The 22,558-nt window shown below is 41.5% G+C and overlaps 1 protein-coding gene across 1 annotated transcript in view; it reads left to right on the forward strand.

The window, feature by feature from the left end:
- Cachd1 (cache domain containing 1) overlaps positions 1 to 22,558 on the forward strand; it is a 211,927-nt gene that overhangs the window by 165,925 nt on the left and 23,444 nt on the right. Inside the window, exons 9-16 of the mRNA XM_051188233.1 lie at positions 25 to 258; positions 3,085 to 3,234; positions 3,857 to 3,980; positions 4,983 to 5,100; positions 9,609 to 9,777; positions 15,770 to 15,912; positions 16,540 to 16,721; positions 17,871 to 17,981. Coding sequence (XP_051044190.1) covers positions 25 to 258; positions 3,085 to 3,234; positions 3,857 to 3,980; positions 4,983 to 5,100; positions 9,609 to 9,777; positions 15,770 to 15,912; positions 16,540 to 16,721; positions 17,871 to 17,981 — 1,231 coding nt within the window. The remainder of the gene's footprint in view (positions 1 to 24; positions 259 to 3,084; positions 3,235 to 3,856; positions 3,981 to 4,982; positions 5,101 to 9,608; positions 9,778 to 15,769; positions 15,913 to 16,539; positions 16,722 to 17,870; positions 17,982 to 22,558) is intronic.

Here is a 22,558-nt window from a genome sequence, read left to right on the forward strand (position 1 = left end):
CCTTTCCCTTGTTTTTGATGATAGATGGGGTGACTGGTTTGAAGGAGTTGGCGTTCCTTCGGGACCTGGCTGAACAGAACTCTGGGAAGTATGGAATCCCAGACCGGACAGCCTTGCCGGTGATTAAGGGCAGCATGATGGTGCTGAACCAGCTGAGCAACCTGGAGACCACAGTTGGCAGGTTCTACACTAACCTTCCTAACCGGATGATCGATGAGGCTGTCTTCAGCCTCCCCTTCTCTGATGAGATGGGGGATGGTAAGTGTAGAGAGAATGTCCTACTATGAACGAGGAAAGGAATGAGCAAGCAGAAAGGTGCACCCTGCTCCAACCCCACAGATAAATATATGCCTGCCACCTTACCTATAACACGGCTCTAACACATAAGCCCAGTGCTGTTTCCTCTAGTCTCCAGCCTCAAAGGATGTAACCGGAGGGTTTCTGATGCAGCTTCTAAGGAAGTTCCAGTAGTAAGTGACACTAAGGATAGCTGTGCATCACAGGGTACAGGGAGGCAGAAAGGTCTGGCACCTTGTCCTCAGTAGTATATTTTATCTCATAAATTCTCCACTTGGTCATCTTTCAAAACGGATAATAAATTGGTGAATTCTTTTAGGATGAACTCATACACATACGTGAATATATACAGATAAAGATGGATACCTACATATATTCATATACACATACATGTAACCAGTGGCTAGCATACCACCCAGTTGTAAGTACTGCTCACTCCTCCCTTTTAATACACTATTTGCCTTTGCTGTTATCATCACCATCATCCTGAGCCACAGGTACCCAGAACACTGTGTGAAGTAAAGTGCTTTAACTGTCACATGATTCAGGCACCTGACTAGATAATGGAATCCTTTCTGTCAAGTAATTATGAAGAATAATTGAAGATATCTATAATCTATTTATCTACCTATCTATCTATCTCTCTGTCTATCACATCTGTACAAATGCCTCAGAACACTATTTCTAACATGCAAAACCCATTCATCCAGGGAGACCTGAACAGAAACCTCCTGTGAAGTGTGCAGTTAAGACCGTCTTCAATATCTGTTGTTTTCAAGCAGATGATGAGAAACATTTTAAATGGGAACTGAATAGAGTATACTTTGAAGATCAGAAGAGACCTCCTATCCCCTATGGAATGACTTTTTACAAACTTCTTCAGGCTTGTGTCTCCTCCTTCCTGATAAGTGATGTAGTTAGTTGGTCTCTGCAGCCATAGCAATTCAATATACCTGGAGTATTGTCACCACCCACAATTCTCTGTTTCGAAGTCCATTCTTCTTGACAGACACCTTCAAGAGTGTCCAAATCCTTTCCCAAAGTGTTCTGAAAGGGATTTGTGATACCCCCCAATGTCATACACATGCCTCCAGGTATAGGAAAGTATAACAAGATAGGGAAAAGGATTTTTGTTTTGAGATTTAGGTAGAGCCCCGAGATTGCGGCATGGTTAGAAATCACAGACATTGCCTTATCTTGGCTTCATGAAGACACATGTCCTTCTAGGCAGTACGACTTCCCCTGCCTTACAGCGAAGGCAGGAGAGGCTGGTGCCCAGGTGGATTCTTAGAGCCACGCCTGCCCCCACTCGACTCCCTTTCTCTCCTGTACAATTTCCTCCTGCACACTCTTCCTTTCCCTAATTATCCTGTTGTTTCGTGTGTCCTGTGAGCTAAGGATGATTTGTATAGTTTGAAAAATTGTTGTTAAAAAGAGAAGTATGAAGAAATGGGTACCTGAGACTGTATGGATGACAAAGCCTAAAGCATTTATTGTCTGGCCCTTCGTGAGGACTGGCCTCTGTGACTAGAAATGCATTCCTATGGAAATTTAATTTTCTGTCATCTGCTCAGAGTTCTGTGTGGTCATTTTCTGTACCTTCTTAACTTCCCTCCTCTGTCATTAGAGTTTTTGCAATGTTTGTATCTTTTACAAATCCATTTCTCCATAATCTCTTGGTCCAGCATTCCCTAGAAATCAATAAAGCAATTTCTTCCCTCCATGTCCTGTCAGCATCAGTGAGGGATATTACATCCAGTGTCACACTTGTCACATAGTACAAACGGAACAACTGGAATGGAACTCAAGATTTTTTTCACACTCCTTATCCAATGTTTTGTTTGTTTGGTTCTTTGGTTTTTTGTTTTGGTTTTTTGGTTGGTTGGTTGGTTGGTTGGTTGGTTGGTTGGTTGGTTTGGGGGGGTTACTTTGTTTTGTACCCCCCCTTTTTTTTACATATAGCTAAATCTTCCCACTTCAGCAGATGTATTTAGCACTGCACTATTTTCTTTTTTTTTTTTTTTTTTTTTTCTTGTTTTCTTTTTCTGTGTTTTGAGGCAGGGTTTCTCTGCATTGCTTTGGAGCCTGTCCCGTAACTTGCTCTGTAGACCAGGCTGGCATTGAACTCACAGAGATAGTCCTGTCTCTGCCTCCCAAGTGCTGGGATTAAAGGCATGTGCCACCAATGCCTGGTAACTGTACTATTTTTCTCTTGATCCCAAGTGTCTTAGTTAGGGTTTCTATTGCTGTGAAGAGAGACCATGACCACAGCTTCTCTTACAGTGGAAGCATTTAACTGGGTTGGTTCTCTTACAGTTTCAGGGGTTTAGTCCATTATGTTCGTAGCAGAGAGCTTGGTGGCAACGGTAGTCAGTTGAGACACTGGGTGGTACCCTGAGCATAGGAGACCTCAAAGCCTACTCCCATAGTGACACACTTTCTCCGACAAAGCCACGCCTCCTAATAATGCCATTCTCTATGAAATTATGGGGGTCAGTTGCATTCAAACTAGCACACCAAGTATGGTGGCTTAGATAAAGAGGTGAGGAGGTCAAAGGGTCAGTCACCCCTGTTTAAATTAAATGTAATATCTGAACCAACTAAGAATGTTCTTGTCTTCCTTCATCTCAACTTTCCATACAGGCTTCAAGAGCAGTGGTTAGGGCCTGGATCACAGAAACCTTTCCCCCTGAACCTAAAGCCACTGTTAGCCCTTGTGCTTCACCGGAGTGTGGGCCTTGGTCCAGAGTTTCTGTGCTGTTCTCTGATTCTGTTTTTAACCCGCAGGTCTGATAATGACTGTGAGCAAACCCTGTTACTTTGGAAATCTCCTCCTGGGGATCGTAGGTGTGGACGTCAACCTCGCTTACATTCTTGAAGATGTGACCTATTACCAAGATTCTTTGGCTTCCTATACTTTTCTCATAGATGACAAAGGTAATTTACAGAGAGTTCATTGTTAGGAAGAACACTTTCCTTTGCAACTTAAAAAAAAAAATGGTCTGTGAATATTCTTGTGCTGATAAATGAAGTGGGTTAAAGATAGTTTTCAGAGAAGTTGTGCTGGGACCGTTGGGGCAGTGGAAATGTATCGTACAGATGGTAGAATGAATTCACAACCCATGAGGTCATGCTATGCTGGCTTGTGAGATCGCAGGTTTTTAACATCAAGAAGTTAGACTTGGGGGTGAATAATGCCTCAAGGGGGGTTTAGATCGCCTTTTGTTAGCATCCTTATCGTTTGATTCCCTGGCAGGAAGGTTTATATATAACCACATTAGAACATTTAATAAAATGGAAACCAGAAAAACGAATACCACCTAAATAGCCTCAATTAGACATATGTTCAGTAATTTAAGAGCTCTTTCAACACTTCAGGAGTTTTATGAGCTCTCACATAAAACAGGTTGAGGTTTTATTGGACTGCTAAGGTACATAGGAGGTTTTATACCCTGGGCAGCCATCCCAGACGGTCCACAGTTCAGACCAGTAATGGGCACATTTGTTAGATCCAGCATCCTTCATCTTCCTTATACCATGTTTTATTCTGTGATTTCAGGGTATACACTTATGCATCCATCTCTTACCAGGCCATATTTACTGTCAGAACCTCCCCTTCATACTGACATCATACATTACGAAAATATCCCCAAGTTTGAATTGGTTCGGCAAAATATCCTAAGGTAAGAAAGAGGTGAGGGGTGCAGTATTTCATGTTTTTTGAAAAGGGGGCCTATTGTGATCAAATATGAGTGTTTGCCATAGGGTATAAGGCAAGTGTACAAATTATTTTCTTGTCTCCTGAGTAACCTTTCATAATGATAGGAGCCAAAGGCCTGGCGATGGCTCAGTAGGCAAAAGTGCTTGCCATACAGGTTTGACAATCCAAGCTTGATCCCGGAAACCACATGAAAGTAGGAGAGAATTGATTCCACATAGTTGTCCTTGCACCCTTTCACCATGGTAACCCCCCCCCAACATACACACACATACACTCTCATTGTGAATATGTATACAATAACAATAAATAAAACTAAATTAGAAAACAAGAATTTAAAAAAGGGTAGTCAGGATCTTGCTCACTTGATGTAACAGGGAAAGTCTCTCAAAATTATTTGGAGGCAATGTCTTGTAGATCAAATTCTACATTTACACTGAGTTTAATTGTAAAATAAGGCATATGATAACTCATTTCCAGAAAGTGTTCTGCTTAGACCAAACTGAAATTTATTAGTAAAATAAAAGGTTAAGATAAGGACCAGTAAACAGCTTGTCTGTGGAGCATCTGACAGCAAGGTTTGTGCAGCACTCTCTTAAAAAAAGATTGGATGTTTTCCAACTGTGATATGTTATTTTGGCAGATGGTAACCTATGGAGAAATGAGTCTTGTGCTCATTGGTTGAAAATTAATAAGTGAGTGATGTGAGACAAGTCAGTCTCTGGAAAGAATTAGCACTGGGGGCAGGGTAGAGGCAAAGGATGACTTTTAATGCAGAGTTGACATAGCACTTCTACAAAATGAAAATCTCACATCATGTCTTTCAACAGTGATGAGTTTCAGTGCTGTTCAGAAGCAGGGGATGGCCATTGACTCCCAGCTTCTTCCTTGCCTTTAATTAAGTGCTTAATTTTTCTTTTCTTGCCTAAGGTATTTAGTTCTTTTTTTTTTTTTTTTTCTGGCACAGCCTCCCTCTAGGCAGCCGGATTATCACAGTCCCTGTGAACTCATCTCTGTCTTGGCACATAAACAAGCTGAGGGAGACTGGAAAGGAGGCCTACAACGTAAGCTATGCCTGGAAGATGGTGAGTGGAAGGAAGTCCTTTGGATGGGACTACCCATGATGTCCAGTTCAATGCTCTTCTTATAACAGCACCGGAGAACTTGGGTCAGACTATGTGACTGGCCAGATTTAAAGTGGCTAGGGGAAAAAGACATTCCACAGATGGTTCATATTCTTTCCCCTTTCTTGTTTAGAAAACCAGTAATTGTTCATGACAAAGGGATCAAATTATATAAAAGGATATGAAGGAGTAATAATATGTCCGCTCCCTCCTGCCCTTGCCCCATTTCCCATCCACAACCACTTCAATCCATTTCCAGAATTGTTTTCTGCACACACAAGTCTCTGTGTGTACACATGCATGAAGTGCTTAGTGGCTGTGTGGATTTATGTAGATAGACCAAAGCCCTTTAAATGATTTTGTTTTTCAGTTACATTTACTTACTTGCACATGTGTGGGCACATGGAGGCCAAAGGACAACCCGTGGAAGTTAGTTCTCTGTTTCCACCAGGACAGACCTCAGGGTATCATGGTTGGCAGCAAGTACTTCCACCTGCTGAGCTAGCTGCAGAGCTTTTTTTTTTTTTTTTTTTTTTTTTTTAAATATAGATCATTCCCAGTAGCCTGTTTGGTCTTTTATCATCATCATCATCATCACCATCATTATTATTGTGATTGTTTTGTAATTTAAACTCAGATTGTGGAAATTAGGAGTTGAAAAAGAAGATTTAGAAACATAAATACCCTGAGATGCTTTAAGGAAATGAGGTCCTGGACTAGAGTTTGGGGTGTTTAACGTCAGCACTAGTGGATTAGCAGTGTAGCTATGACCCCTGGCTGCTTTGAACAAACACCATTCAGACACTGAACCTTAGAATCATAGAGAAACAGATGACAACACTCTGTTTCTCTCCTTTCCTTTCTCAACATGGCAAAAACAATGTATTTACAAGGCCCAAGGTTCAGTAACCAAAAGAAGAATGGATATTCATTTTTATCCCCAAATTTTCATTACTGAACTTAAAAATGTAGTGTTGCTTGCTAGATGGAGGTATCAGTCTATTGTTTATTTGTTCCTTTAAGAGCTTCTCATTGGACATTTAGTACACAGAAGAGGGATAGATAGAGTGATACACAGGTGGAGAGATAGCTCAGCAGGTGAGAGCAGGAGTAACTCTTGAAAAAATGTCCCAGGCACAATTCCCAGCACCTACTCTGGGCAGCTTGCAACTGCTTGTAACATACGCACACACAAACAGACACACACAATTAAATATTTTAAATAAGCCTTTAAAAATTATTTATTTTATAATTTTTTTTATTTTATATACATTGGTGTTTTGCCTGCATATATGTCTGTGTGAGGGTGTCAGATCTTGGAGTTACAGACTGTTGTGAGCTGCCATGTGGGTGCTAGGGACTGAATCCAGGTCCTGTGGAAGAACAGACTTTTAATTGCTGAGCCATCTATCAGCACACACTTTTACTCTCAGCCCTCAGATAGATCTCTGAGTTCAAGGTTAGCCTACTCTGCAGAGTGAGCTCTAGAATAGCGAGGGCTACACAGACAAACCCTGTCTCAGTGGGGGGGGGGGGAAATTGTGTCATAAAACCAGACTTTTGTGTTTAAATTCAGAAATTTCTGTCTTCTAGAATACTTTCCAGTACATTCCAATGAATATATTTCAGTTACATCCTGAATGGTATTTGCAGTAATAATTGTTAATATTTTAAAAAGAAAGAAATGTGACTGGACAGTGGTGGCACAAGTCTTTAGTTCCAGTACTCAGGAGGCAGAGGCAGGCGAGTTCAAGGCCAGCCTGTGCTACAGAGCAAGTCCTAGGACAGGCTTTAAAGCTACAGAGAAACCCTGTCTCAACCCCCCCCCCAAAAAAAGGAAAGGAAAGAAAAGAAAGAAGGAAGGAAAAAGGGTAGGCCTCTATGTGGCCATTGGGCAGTAAATAGAACTCAGTGTCAACAATTTTGAAAAGAAGAATTTCTCTTCTTCCCATATTGATAAACCCTGAGCTATGTCCTGAGTTCTGTAATTCAGGCAATCTTATCAGAAAGCTTCACTGCCTTTCTCAGAGAGCTAAACTTGTCACCCAGGTCACTATCAAGTGAAAAACTAAGAAGGCAATGAGATTCAAGGCCAATCAAGCTTGACTCATTACCCAGCAGTAAGGGCAAATATTTTTAAACTTCTTTATCTGTGTGTGTGGGGGGGGTGTTGATATTCACCTTTTCCCAAGATATAAAATGGATCTTTCTACAATTATAATCCAAGAAAAGTCTGCTGTTACTGAGACAATCTAGCAAAAACACTTAGCATCTATTCTTTTACTGTACTCATCTGAATATAACGAGATTAAGTTAGCACTGTAAAGAGATTGCTCTTTCTAGCTAGGTATTTTTCTCTTACTAAATAAACTAAGTTCTATAAAGTTATATTCTGGTTATTCCAATAGGGTTCCATTTTGGGGTCAGTGGAACTTGCAGCATAAGGAAAGCTGAACTTCAAGGACACCTATGTAAAGATGAGCAGTGAGGGAAGGGTAGATGCTGTTGAGAACTTGCCATCAACCTTCTAATTCAGGGCATGATGGAAGAGGATTATACTTGCTAATCTAATTGACTATGTTTGCCGAGGCCCTTGAAAGCAGTTCCAGGAAGATGTAAATTGCTTCTGAGTTTAAAGATTCTGAAGCCATTCTCACAAACCCTAAGTTTAATTTAACTCTAACCTACCTGGTTTAAAATTTCTGCATTAGTACATCACCTGAGCCATTTTTATAAGGCATTGGTTTTGTAGTTCTAACATAGCCATCCTTGCTCTCTCATTAATTTACAAACCATCTTTTAAATGGACTCTTTGGGGTTGAGGAAGACACATCAGTGGGAAAAGTGTGTGTTGTGCAAGAATGATGACCTGAGTTTGGATCACCAGCACCTATATGAGCCCAGATGTGTATCCCTAATGTTAGCACTGTAGCTCAGAGACAGGAAGATCTCCATCCACCTCCACCCCACCCCCCACAGAGGCTTCATGGCAAGCTAGTTTAGGCAAGTCAGCAAGCTCCAAGGGCACTGAGAAATCCTGTCTCAAAAAACAGAGGAGTGACTGAAGAAGGCATCCCAGTGACAATCTCTGATCTCCACATGTGCTTCCAAGCACATGAAGGCATGCATGTGTGCGCGTGCGTACACAGACACACACACACACACACACAAGTAATAATAATAACAACAATAATAATAAACAGGCTCTTTGCATCTTGCAATATATCAGATTTACATAGCTATGTACTCTTTGATGACAGTCTAAGGAAAGCATCACTATCTCATTGTGTGTGAATGTCATTGACTTATACAAACCTCCATGATACGAGTCAGTCAACTGTACCTGGCTGCTTGATGCCATGAAAGCACAGGGTATGCAGAGCCATATGGCTGCGGCCAGAATAACACAACACAGTGGGGTTTTTAGTAAGTATTTGTATAAGTAGAAATATATATCCTAAAATAATTATTAAAGTTAGGGTAGAATGAATATATAAAGTGTAACTGAGTTCTTCCTACAAACACTGAAGTTTGATTGTGCTACCCGTTTATGTGGCTGACAAACTTTACCCCATTGGACAATTAATCATGAGTTAGTTGCATTGTGATCTTTCAGTGGCATCCAGACATGACAGGCATTTACAGCCCCGTTCTAGTATTATGGGGCCACCGTTTTTGGTGGTAAGTCACTGATTAGCTTGTGATCCTTGGGAAGACATATTCCTCACTAAATTTTTTTCCAACACTCATTTCTAAGAGAAAGCGGATCTGGAAGTTCATTGAGTTTATTGTGTTAAACTGCTACAGCAGCTGCCTAACCTGGACAGAAATGTTGATCCAGCTAGACTGGGCAAGAGTACCATAGAATCTGTGCTTCCTATGAGTTTAAACAGTGATGTTGTTCATTTCGAGCCTGGTAGAGACAAGACAGTGCTTGTTAGGGATAAAATAAATAAGGTGGATTCTGTAATGCCTGACCCTGAACCCTTCTCTTACTGAGGATCCCCAACTGATTAAGAACAGTCAACTCTCAGAAAACTTCTATAAAAACCAGTAATATCTTTTTTTTCTCCTAAGTTTAGAGGATATACCTAGGTCGAACTAGTCAAGTACTTTATCACTGAGCCACACCCAAGCCCCAGCTGTGCATTTTAAATGCGATTTCAAGTCAAAGTAAAATTAAACAGTTTGTACACAAACACAGACACACACCATTAACCTATCTAAAACATGAGATGGTCACAGTTCTCAGGGGGCTCTTCTGTCTACTCATTAGCTATAGAATGCTGTGTTACACACAAGCTCCTTTCCACAAGAAAGAATACCAGAAAATACCTTTGGTAAATCCTTATGTTGTCCATCTGACATTGCCTTGCCAGAGAGAAGACATCAGAGAATAATGTATGCAATGGAACCTTCATTTTCTGTGTTAGGAATTCCTTGCTGATTTTGTTTGTTTGTTTCTTTAGGTGCAGGACACTTCCTTCATTTTGTGTATTGTGGTGATTCAGCCGGAAATACCTGTCAAACAATTGAAAAACCTCAACACTGTGCCCAGCAGCAAGTTGCTATATCACCGGCTAGATCTCCTGGGCCAACCTAGCGCTTGCCTCCACTTCAAGCAGCTGGCGACTCTAGGTAAAGCCCATGGGTGCCTCAGTTTCCTTCATGATCTTACTCAAAGAGTGCATCATAAACATCTGTGTGATTCCTGCTCCCTCTCCAGCCCCAAATACTTCATATTTGCAGTTCTAGAAAATGTAAAGCAACCAGGTACAGTGGTTCACACCCACAGTCCCGGTAGTAATTAGGCTGGGGCAGGCAGATCACTATGGACTGAAGGCCAGCATGAATTACATAGTGAGTTTCTGGGCAGCTGAGGCGGTTGAGTGAGAACCTGTCTCAAGAAACTAATAATAATAATATAAGTAACAAAATATACTATGTGCAGCATTGTATTCCTTGCCTTGGTCAAGTTGCCTAGAAGAGGCTGAGATGAGGATTTCTATTTTCGTGATTTTTACATAAGCTCTCAAAAGAGGCCAGTGAGGAGGGGGAAGACAGTAGACAGAAAAGACAAAACAAAGTTCATCCTAGATAATGCTCCAGCCACTTCCGTCTCAGGCTCAGAGTGTCCATGGCCCCAGCATCTTCTTAGACTACAAACAAGGAGATCGATCAGCTTTCATAGTCCTCAGCCCCACTCAGCCTGCAGCCAGTGCTAGGCATGTTTTGATTGTTCAGAGGCCACAAACAGTGAAGGACAGGACGCAGATATGAGGATGTGCAGGTGTGGGGAAGGCGTTGAAGACTGATGTAAAGGAATCTGATGTTCACGTACTGATGGTATCTTCCACGGGACCTGACCTACCTCGAAAGAGTTTAGCCATAGGCAGTCTCCAAAGGATGACGGTGGGATGTACTAACTATTGCAGAGTACCAGGTGTTGGTTGATCTGTGGTAAAGGAAGGAATTTGGGCCAACCAAAGAAAAATAATTTCCTCAGACTAAGGTAAAGTCAGTTTCCTCTGAAATTAATGCCACAACTCCAGTATCTACCAGTTTATTTCTATTTCTATATATCTTATAGATTGAGTTTTTTTTTTCTTTCTTTCTTTCCTTTTTTTTTTTTTTTTTTTTTTTTTTTTTTTTGAGAAAGGGTTTCTCTGTATTGTTTTGGAGCCTGTCCTAGAACTCACTCTGTAGACCAAGCTGGCCTCAAACTCACAGAGATCCACCTACCTCTGCCTCCCAAGTGTTGGGATTAAAGGCATGCACCACTACCGCCTGGCTGTTGTTTTGCTTTTTATATTAGTTACTTTACAGAAGTATCATTATATAATCCTGGCTAGTGTCAAGCTCACTTTCTTCCTGCCTCAGCCTCCCAAATGCTGGAATCATGGGTGTGTATCACCATGCCTGATCAGTCTTTGGATTTTGATGGTTTTACATAAACTATTGGTATTTAAATTGATTGTTTCTATAGTTGAATTGGTACCTTCTATGTTTATTACAATTTTCTGCTAGTATCTTGTTCTTTTTTCCTGTTGCATCTTCTGGGTTTTGTTTTTGTTTTGTTTGTTTTTATGGTGTTTAGATTTTATTTCTGACATATAAAAACAGTAAAAATTGTATATGTTTATGAGCCACCTAGTATTTCATACACACCTGTACATTGTGTCACATCTAAATCAGGTTAAACATCCTGGTCTTCTCAGTCACCCGTAATTCACTCATGGAAATTGCTTTCAAAATCTTTTCTCCCATCTATTTATTTAAATGTACGGTGCATTCTCTGCCATCACCCCACCATGTAATAGCTCCTGTGTTTTTGCTTTAACTATAGCTTAGTACCTGTTATCAACCACTCCTTCACCCCCCCTTCACACCCCACCACACCCTACCACACCCCACGCTCACCTGGCTATGGTGACTACCTTTCTACTTTCACCTTCAGCTTTCTAGATTACACCTGAGGGAGATCATGCCGCATTTTTCCTCCTCGGCTTATTTCACTTAACAGAATGACCTCCAGTTCAATGCAAGATTTCACTAGCTTATGGCTGCATACTCTTATTATATTTCTGTGCCATGTTTTCTTTATTACTAGTTAACACTTGAGTTGTTTCCATTTCGGGCTACTATGAATAGTGCCACATTGAGCATGGGGGTACCAAATGTCTCTTCTATGGTCTGATATGATTCCTTTGGATATAGGGGAGAATTACTGAATCCTGTGGTGATTCTACTTTTAATTTCTTAAGGAGCCTTAGTAGTGTTTCCCACACTGGTTTACTATACTAACTTATTCCCACCAATGGTATACAAGGCTTCTTTTTTTTTTTTTTTTTTTTTTTCACATCTTCATCGAAAAGCATTATGTTTCATCTTTGGGTAAGAACAGATATATATTTGAGTCATACCCACTTGGTTGGCCATGCTGATGTGTGGCAGGTGTTTAGGAGGCCTTTGTAGCCTACGTAGTCAGTAAGTCAGTACACTAAGGATGCCCACTGTTTAGAGAAACAGCTACCTTCTGATTCCCTGTTGAAAATATTTAGGATTCAAAAAAATTAATGTTCACCACAGTTAGCAAGCCGAGGAGATGGACACAGGTTGGAAGGAGATCAAGGATAGAGTCTCTATCTCTGGGTTCCAAATGTGAATACTGGTATTTGAGTTCCTTCTTTCAATTCCTTTCTAGAAAATTCTTTCTTGGATATGAGATCAAAACACCAAACCACACTAAGTGATCTTTTCTGTGGCACATTTCAAAAATATCAGCAATTTAGAGAAAGCCTATAATGTTAATCAAAGAAGGCTGGATCTTGCATTTGTTTGTTTTGATTTCGGTTTTGCAGTTTATATTCTCTGTTTTATATGAAAGAAAGCATAATTTTTCACATTTTAATGAAATGCTTTACTGTAAGACTTTTAAATTCTAAGCCAACAAACCGCATACTACTGCAGGCAGAGATGACAAACTGTCCAGAGATTTGAGTGGGTGGGGGTCAAGTTCAAGTTACCTGGTGAGAAAGAAGCTCCACCCCACATTTAGATTTCATTTGTATAATTCCTCATAGCTGCACTGTCCAATATATTAGCTACTGGCTGCCTGTAGTTGTTTAACACTTGAAAAGGGGTCAGTCAGCATCAAGGTATTTGGGAGTCAGGTGGTGATGGCACACACCTTTAATCCCAGCACTCAGGAGGCAGAGGCAGGCAGCTCTCTGTAAGCTCGAGGCCAGCCTGGTCTACAGAGTGAGTTTCAGGATAGCCAAGGCTATACAGAGAAGCCCTATCTCAAAAGAAAACAACAACAAAAAACTTTTATGAGAAGTGTGATATGCATGCTAGATTTTTGATTATATTATGAAACTGTCATGTTTTTAGTAGTCTAGAAGTGTATTATCAGAATTCATATAACTGTTTCCTTTTGCCTTTCGGGCTATCAGAAAATTTTTAATTACATTTACAGATGCCATTGTATTAATATTACAACTGGACAGCATTACTCATGAGTGTAGCTCCTACCAGCTCAAACACAGTCTGAGTGGCTGAGCCCAGGCCACAAAGGCAGACTTGAGCCAATGCCCATTGTCCCAGGGAGCCCTTTCCACCTTGCCATCCCTGCTCCCCAGGGTGTGAGGACCCTGGGACAATGCTCAGCAGGGACAGTCTTGTTTCAGTTGCAATGAAAGGCTTATTAAAATGCAACAACAGGAATGGGAAACATGGGAATTGAGTGGTTCCTCTCTGACTTCACCAAAGAGGATTATGACACAAGGCATGAAATGTGTGTCAATTGTCTTCCCAAGAGGCACTTAGGTCTCAGTAGTAGATGTTACACACTTGCCTCACACACACAGGCTCTGGTTTCCATCCCAAGAAGTATGATGGGAAGATAACATCTCGTGGTGTGCAAAAAGAGGAAGAAAATGTGTTTTAAAATACATTCCTAAGGAGTTCCATGTATGTATATGTATAAATGTATACACACGTATGTCTACCTCCTGGACACAAAGGGTTATATGTCATATGATGCTGTTTGCTCCCCTTTATGCCCCAGGTGTCTTACTGCATCAGCCTTTTCTGAAATGCCAGTCTGCCCTGGAAGCACAACTACTTTCCTGTACCCTGGCCTTCTCGTAACACTCCAGACTCTGAAATGTATTTGTCTTACACTGTTTTCTCCTAGATTCCTTCTGCCTGCTCTCTCTGATTGGAACCAAAGCTCTCTAAGCACAAGTATACATAACCCCTCTTTCTCACATGCATGAACATATGTGCGTGCATACACACACACACACACTCACTCTCTTTTGGGGATGGACCGCTGACTATAAACACAAGTCTACAGTATGTTGAATCAGCCTTTGCAAGCCAGTACCTTGTATCTCTTTGATTACTTGAGATTAAGGCAATAACAATCTCCCAGGCTGTCCTATGAAGATATCCTAGGAAATAAATCACGTCATGGGAAGCAGCAATTTCTGAGACTGGCATTCTGCTGATTTCCAATTAAAAATCCTAGATGGAAACATGATCCTGGAATAATGTCTTTGGGGAAACACTGGAAACTTCCACGATAGTGAGAAATTGAAGATAAAAAACTCAGAAGACATCCTGGATTCAATGCAATAATAATAATAATAATAAATAATAGTAATAATAATGCTGCTCTACAGTATTTACCAAGCTAGAGGAGGAGGAGGCTATGTACTTAAATTGCTTCAAGTAGCTTCTTGGGGCACAAGGGGGAACAATCAAATCCAATGCCCCCAACAGGTGGAGTCATTAATGAAATGACCTCTCTATCCCCAGTACAATTACATCCTTGAGATGGGAATGGAGTGACTATATGACAAGGCTATCCTGGCTCCTCACTGGAAATTGCTTTTACTGCCCTTCCTGCCTCTCCATAGGGTCTACATGACAGAATCATGCAACCGGTCCATGCCCCCTAAGAGACTCCCTTTCTCTAGGCATAAAGCTAGTTTGCTTCTTGTCATTATGTGGCCTTTTGTATATGTTGACTTGGGGCCTGGCATATACAAGGCAAGAACTCTATCTACATCATCAACCCAAAATTGATTTAGTGTTGTTTTAGCCACCACGTAAAAGCTCACCAAGTTACAAGGAACTGAGACATCACGTTCTTTCAAAAGAACAAAACAAAACAGATTTCAAAGAGAGATGATGGTGTGATCGATCATCATCATGGGCTTTATGTCACGTGATAATATTTTATGGCAAATTTTAAAATATGCTAAGGCTTGGTGTGTGAGTGTGTGTGTGTGTGTGTTTTTTTTTTTTTTTTAAGTACTCGGGAAGCAAAGGCAAGTGAATTTCTGTGATTTTGAGGCTAGCCTGGTCTACAAAGAGAGTTCCAAGCCTGCCGGAGGAAATAAAATAAAAATATAATAAGGCTGCACAACCAAGAGGTTTAAACAGAAAATTTTGTTTCATGCTATGATTCACTGCAGGGATTTTTCCCTCAAGTAGAAAACTAGTTTTCATGTTAGAATTAGTGCTTAGGAATGCACACATGGGATACTCTCTATAAGCTTTGTTTGTGGCACGTTTGCCTGCCACCTGTGACAATAATTTTTTTAATTTGATTTTGGCATTGATGTCAACACTTCATCTTTCTTCTTCCTGAATGACAGGACTGATATGAATACTAAATAGGCGTCACCGATACGCACCTGCAAATGCTGTTCAGTGTTATTTTCTCCACTTTACAAATGCTTGCCCAACGTCTCACAACCAGAAAATGGTGGAGCCAGAGTCTGTCCAACCTGGCACCATGTTTGTACTGCACCCTCTATCCTAACAAATACACTGCATGCATATCTAAGATACCTAGCATTTCTGCTTCCAAGATTTGTGCCTCTGCGGGCACATTCCTCCTGCTTCACTCGTAGGACCATAAGTTCCCTGAAGGGAGAGAATGTGGCTTTTTTCTCCTTCCCTTTTTCTTTGCTCTCATTGTCAAGCTCTTTGTGTCCTTGTGGAAGACATTAAGCCACCGTAGCAGACATGTTGGCAGAGCCTGAGTGATGCTTTTGTTTGGGGCCCAGATGAAGTCTCTGTGTTCTGATGCCGGCTTTGTTGGGGCTTCTTTCAGAAAGTCCAACCGTCATGCTGTCTGCCGGCAGCTTTTCCTCCCCCTACGAGCACCTCAGCCAGCCAGAGACCAAGCGCATGGTGGAGCATTACACGGCCTATCTCAGTGATAACACTCGCCTCATTGCTAACCCGGGACTCAAAGTAAGTTCTGGCACAGGCCACATCTCTGGAGCCCCTTTCCACAGGCCCAGGAGGGGGTGCTGGCCATGAACCTTTGAAGTATGGAACCCTGTTTGCATCTGGACCTCTGCAGAGGATGTGCCCTGGGGAGGCTAGTCAGCTGTGACCTTTTGATGGATTAAGGAGCCCACTGAGTCACATGAAGAATCTACATCAGGTCTCACATGCACGGGGGCTTTCCACGTAGGGGGTGTGATTAAGAGACCAGAGAACACTTCCCTCTCCATTTCTTCCCACGGAAAAGAAGTGTTCTGCTGTCTGTTGAGATAAATATGATATTCAAGCACCAAAGAGGCTGTGTGTTTCTAATGATTCACCACAGGAATTTTCTGAAACTACGACAGGCTAGCTAGGTGAACAAGTGAGTAGTCACACCTCCCCTGCCTGTATGCTGTGAACTTTTGTTTTCACCAAGTTTGGCTGCGCCCATCTGCTGTGGAATGGTTTTCAAGAAGTAATTGGGCTTGGCTTCTCTGCAAGAGAACCTTGGGGAGCCCTGCCAGCAGCCCACACTCTTTTCATATGAGGTTTGGTTTTGTTTTGTTTTGTTTTAAAAGGGGCCCTGCAATGTCTTCCTTTGTTTCTTAGTTCTCTGTCAGAAATGAAGTCATGGCGACCAGCCACGTCACAGATGAATGGATGACACAGATGGAAATGAGCAGCCTGAACACATACATTGTCCGCCGTTACATAGCAACGCCCAATGGCGTCCTCAGAATTTATCCTGGTTCCCTCATGGACAAAGCATTTGATCCCACTAGGAGACAGTGGTGAGTCTGGGGGAACTTCAGTTTCCAGTTCCTCCTAGTCCTGGGAGTCTTGATAAGTGCAGGCAGTAAAGCCATTTTGGGCAATCACGGGAGAAGACACTTTCAAGGGGGATAAAATCGTTTTTGATCTGTTTTCTTAATAGTAACGGGTGTGTGGGTTATGTTTTCTGACTGCATTGCCTTTATATCGCTATTGGAATTTTGAGAATGAAATGTTTTTACATCTGTCCATTTTGACTCCTAAGACCTTCCTTGATTCCACTTCATGACTGGAGAGTCGTCTTGAATTTAACATTTCATTTTACTTGATGTAATTATGGCATCGTGTATGACCTATAGACAATGAGCACATGTAAATTCTGGACTATTCTTTTACTTCTGAGCTTTATTTTCACAGCAGGGCTAGCCAGGCACTATGGCAGGAGGCAGCATGAGCCAAGAGCAAAATCATTTATCCTGTGTTGGGTAGCAACCAACTTCACTCAGGAAGTCAGCTCTTCATGCCCACTCCCCACCCATAATTATCCTTAATGGTTTCTTCGTGTTTATTTATTTCTCTTCCTCCATTGGTCCTTTTCTATATTCCCGTCTGAATCATCTGAACCACAGCTCTCAGTAAAAGTTCAGAGAAAAGTACATACTATAACAAGGAATCTGTTTCCCAACTCTTTGTGTTGTTGGTGCTATTGTCAGACAGAAGAGGTGAGAATCTGGGCCGGGTCTGCAGCTCAGTGGTAGAGCACTTGCCTACCTTGGGTAAGCCATGAGTTCAAAACCTCAGCTCCACAAAAAGAAGGAGATAGTGAGGTAGCTCAATGGTTAAGAGCACTTGTTCTTGCAGAAGATCCAGGTTTAATGCCCAGTCCCACATAGTAGCTCACAAACATCTGTAACTCCAGTTCCAGGGGCTCCAATACCTTCTGGCCTCTCAGGCAAACATGTACATGGTGCACATACATTATAAGCAGGCAAAACACACATAAAATTTCTCTCTCTTTTTTTTTTTTTAAATTTAAGCAAGATTCATTTTGTGTTTTCACATGATACCAGCACAATTTATAGTATTTTAGGACTACAAACTCACTGCTCTTGAAACATTCAGAATCATTTATGCCTAAAATCACATGGTTTCTCTTGGGTCTCTGTTAGGTATCTTCATGCAGTAGCTAATCCAGGGCTGATTTCTTTGACTGGTCCTTACCTAGATGTTGGAGGAGCTGGCTATGTCGTGACGATCAGCCACACAATTCATTCATCCAGGTAATTATTTTAATGAATTTTTAGTCATATAAAATCTTTTAGATTACATTTATTAACATATCTAACATGTGTTTGTGTGTAGTTTGTGTGCATGCATGCATGCACAGGACACACTCAGAGACCAGTGTGGAAGGGACTGGTTCTCTTTGACCATGAGGGTCCCACCCACGCCTTCAGTCCCATACATACACATGTAAAAAGGAAAGGAAATACCAGCTGGAGCATGACAGCTTTCATGGCCAGAATTGCTTTGTTTTCAAGCAAAGGAGCGTTTTGTTTTGTTTTTTTTTTAGTGAGGAAGATGTACCAGGGCACTTGGAGTTCTGTCTCTGTCTGACTCCGTAGAATTATGTGAGTTGTCTACTTTGGTTTTCTATTTGGTGGTTTTGAAAGTGTCTCTTAAAAACAAGAGCTTTTTGAAAACTGGTGTTGCCAGAATGCTGATTAAAGTTGGTACCACGGGGCATATATTAGGAGGTGTTGTTTCCTACAACTTAAAGCTTCATCTCTGACACTCCAAACATCAGGGAGAGTTTGGATGGAAAGGCGCATTGCTGTAATCCCTTCCTTATACAAATAACTATTTTCTCAGAGCAACCAAGAAAACCATGTTTTTGACTGATACCTGGCATGATGCCCTAAAATTTAGTGGAAAGCAGATTTCCTTGATTCTCAGTGATGCTCATTATTCATCAAATGACTGGTACTAGTAAGAATCCCCCCAGCATCAGTTCATTGAGATAATAATTGGAAAGCAGAGAGGGTGGAATTCCAGCATTGGGCCCATGTCTTCTATGGAAAGTCATGCCTGTCACCAGCCAAATGCTGATTCTAGCGCAGTGGTATCTGCTTGACTGTCAGCTTCTCCCCAACACAAATATCAAACATAAGCAAGTAACCCTCACCCCAAGTACATCCTTCTGTGTTTCTGTTAACATACCATCTGGTGTTCACACGCCTGCATACGTGTCTGAAGAATGATAGTCATCACCCCCTCCATACTGTCTCATCAGTGAAGGAAAAGTAAGTAGACTGTCTCTTCCAGGGACAGAGTCTACCTCATCTTTGATGCCAGTAAAGGGGGCCTGAGTTGGGCTTTCAAAGATACCAGTGAGGTGCCTCATCATTGTCAGTTAAGAACACTTAGCCTTGCCTTCGATTGTGTGCTTTCTGTGCACAGGTCAAGGCCAGTTTTGAGCTTTTGTGTATGTGCACAAGCATTTTTTTTTTTTTGAGGGTTACATAAGGACAAGAAATTTTGATCTGGTGTGTTTGCCAACCTTTATAGGGCCTGTTCAAATGAAGCATGGTGGGAACATGGTGACTTTCAAATGAGAACTTCAGCTCTCCTCTCTGGTTACCCTGCTGTTTAACAACAACAAAATACCCCAGTTTCAGTCATAGAGTTGAAGTCACTGTGAATATAGATTCCCTACCACCACCACCACAGGAAGCCTATGCTTTGGCCCTGCTCAAAATGTAGCCCCCAACCTCCATCCTGTGAATATTTTGCTTAGCTGGGTGCAACTTAACTATTTAGAGCTGTGACTTTCCTCCATCACAGTTTAGATCCATGGCCCTCTGTCACTCAACAAAAGCCCCTGTGACTTGCACTGATAGATAGACAGGCTTTTCAAAGGTACCAGCTTGGAAACCTACTTCCCTCCTGAGATATGTAAAAATAGATTTGCTATTTATGGTTTATGTGACTGTAAATAAATTGAGGTGTTTTTTGTTGTTGTTTTCTTTTCATTTTATTTTGTTTTGTTTTTTGATTTTGTTTCCTGCTAGAGCCTGTCTCAAGTAATGATTTTAATGATTAAATACTACATAAAGCTTATAGAACAGTGCCCGGATCATGGGAAAGGGGCAAGGTATTGGAAGGTGATGGCTGGGAAGATGCTTAGCACTAAACTTGACAGTGTCAAGTGACAAGTAAATAGAAGTTATTTTATTGTCATGCTATTTAGGCTTTGAATTTGGCATTCGAATTGGTTGGAAGAAAGAGCTGACTTGTCTGAAACACAGCCACTCACCCCTGGCTTCAGATGTGCTTTGGTGGAGAGCTAGGGGAGGGCTTTCCAACTCAGAGTTCACCAGTCACTCATGGCAGCTCTGTCTGCTTCTTCTGTGAGCATTTCCAGTGGCCTGACAATCTAGCTGCACGTCCTTCCCATAGGATAACACTGCTGGGAATAAAGAACCTGGTCACATGCTCTCAGCAATGAAAACCGCATACATGTATTGCCATCAACCTGGTCCATTATGTTTAGAAATGTAGACTTGGCTGGATATTTCTATAACGTTCTTTGAGTTGCTATGGTAACAGTATGCCTAGCTGCAATTCAGATAAAATTCAAATCTAGGCTCACATAGGCAAGTTGCATGCTATTACTTCGGCATCTTGATTCATACTGGAGCAGATAGCTGCCATTCAGGGGAGGTTTAGAAGTAAAATGAGCAAACCCCAAAACACCTGAACAATACTTCCCACAGAAGCAAACCCATAGTATTGTAGGGAAGAGCCAGTCTCTGGTGCTGCCCCAGAAACAGGGAAGAGATGATATTTAAGTCTCCCAACTAGATGCTAATTTTTTTCATTCATAAAATGCAAACTATAAATTTTTTGTTAGCTTCTGCCACAGAAATTAAATAATGTAAAATTGTTCACAGCCCTGCAAATCTGACTTATGACTAAGACAATATGCTTTTGGAATTGGGCAGTGAGTTTCTGTCCATGTATATGCTGCTGGCCAAATGTCTCACTCTTGCAAGTTTCAGTGTTCCTAAATTGATAAAGCTTCCAAAGATTACTACAAAGCAGGAGGGGGGAGGGGCTAGAGAGACGCTCAGCAGCTAAGAGTGCTTGCTGTTCTTGCAGAAGACCCATTTTGGTTGCTAGCACTAGTTCCAGGAGGTTCAATATCCTTTTCTGACCTGGAGGACACCAGCCATGCACATGGTGACATGTATAAGACATGTTGACACACATACACAAAAAATAAAGACTACCACAAGAAAGGGCTGAGGCTGTCATACAGTAGGCCCCCATGTTTAAACCCCAGAGCTATGGAGAAGGAAGAAAAAGACAATCATGAAATGGCTAAGAATGATATTTTTTTTCTGGTATTTTCTTCATAGGGAGGTAGGTGATAATAGATGTTGGGCCCTTAACAGTCCATGTTGGATAAGCCCTGCTATATTTCACTAAGTCATTCTTGCTGTTCAGGTGTTTATGTTAGGGAGGCAACTTACATTACAAACACTATCACATTTAATTGCAATAGCAGGTGCTACTGTTATCTCCATTTTCATATGAAAAACCAAAGCTTTAAAAAAAGGCCAAATAGCATCCAGGAGCAACATAAATAAAACCAGCAATGCCAGAACTTTACCCCACATCTACCAAAAAGTTAGCCATTAGCACCAGGCTTTACCACCCAACTTTACCAACAGAGTGTCCTCCTTTGAGAGTAGTAGAATTATAGGACAGAGAGCTTGAAACAAAGAAGACTCCTTCTTAAATATAAACTGTTTTGAGTAGAGTCCACCATGGTATAATGGAAAGAAAACTGGACAGGGTTCCTGGTAATATTAAGTGGTCTTACTAAGTCTCTATGAGACCTGTTTCCTTACCAGCAAAATAAAGGAAGTATTTTCCTGCCGACCTGGACCCACCGTGGTGCCAGCCCCAGATAACACACTGAGACATTGTATTAGATATAATTCTGTTGGCCTGTTACTAGTTTCTTATCAGCTACTTCTGTCTTAAATATTAACCCATTTCTATTAATCTAAGTACTTCCATGTGGTCTTATCTTACCGGAGAGAGGGGCTGGTGTTCTCTTTCTGTCCTCCATCTTGGATCTCACTACCACTTCCTCTCTCCTCCTAGTCTCCTCGTCCTGCCCATCTTGCTTTCCTATTGGCCAACAGTGCTTTATTCATTATCCAATATAAGAAACATATTTGCAGAATGACATCTCCCATCAGTTAATGACAGCCATTCAGGTTCCTTTTCTAGAACTTTGCTGAAAGTAACTGCAGGGCCTGTGCGATGGTTCAGTGTAAGGCACCTGCTGCCAAGCCTGACAGCCTGAGTTTGATCCCTGGGACTACATGGGAGAAGGAGAGCTGAGTCTCACAATTTGTCCTCTTCTACACACATACACTGTAGCAAGCATGCCCCCACATACATCCACAAACACACAAACATATACATGCATCCATATGTACATACATATGTACATAATCTTTTTAAAAATTGTTTTAAGTAGCCAGATATGCAGCCTCTCCCTCTTCTACCTCTGACTGACGTTTTTGCTGAAAAGCCGAACCACTCTGAAGATGTGTGTGTGTGTGTGTGTGTGTGTGTGTGTGTGTGTGTGTGTGTGTTGGGGGCAGGGGTCCAGGGCAGTGGAATGGGCATAATCCACAGTTGTTCATGTTTGATGCTGGTTTTATTCCGAAAGCCATAACTAAAGGCTTAATGTTTTCCCTCAAGCCATCTTTATGTTACATCCAGTCATTCAGCACTTAAAGGCACGGGAAATGGGGAGGGTGTGTGTTTCTGACAC

Source organism: Phodopus roborovskii, unplaced genomic scaffold, assembly GCF_943737965.1.
Source record: "Phodopus roborovskii unplaced genomic scaffold, PHOROB, whole genome shotgun sequence".
In the NCBI taxonomy this organism is placed as follows: domain Eukaryota; kingdom Metazoa; phylum Chordata; class Mammalia; order Rodentia; family Cricetidae; genus Phodopus; species Phodopus roborovskii.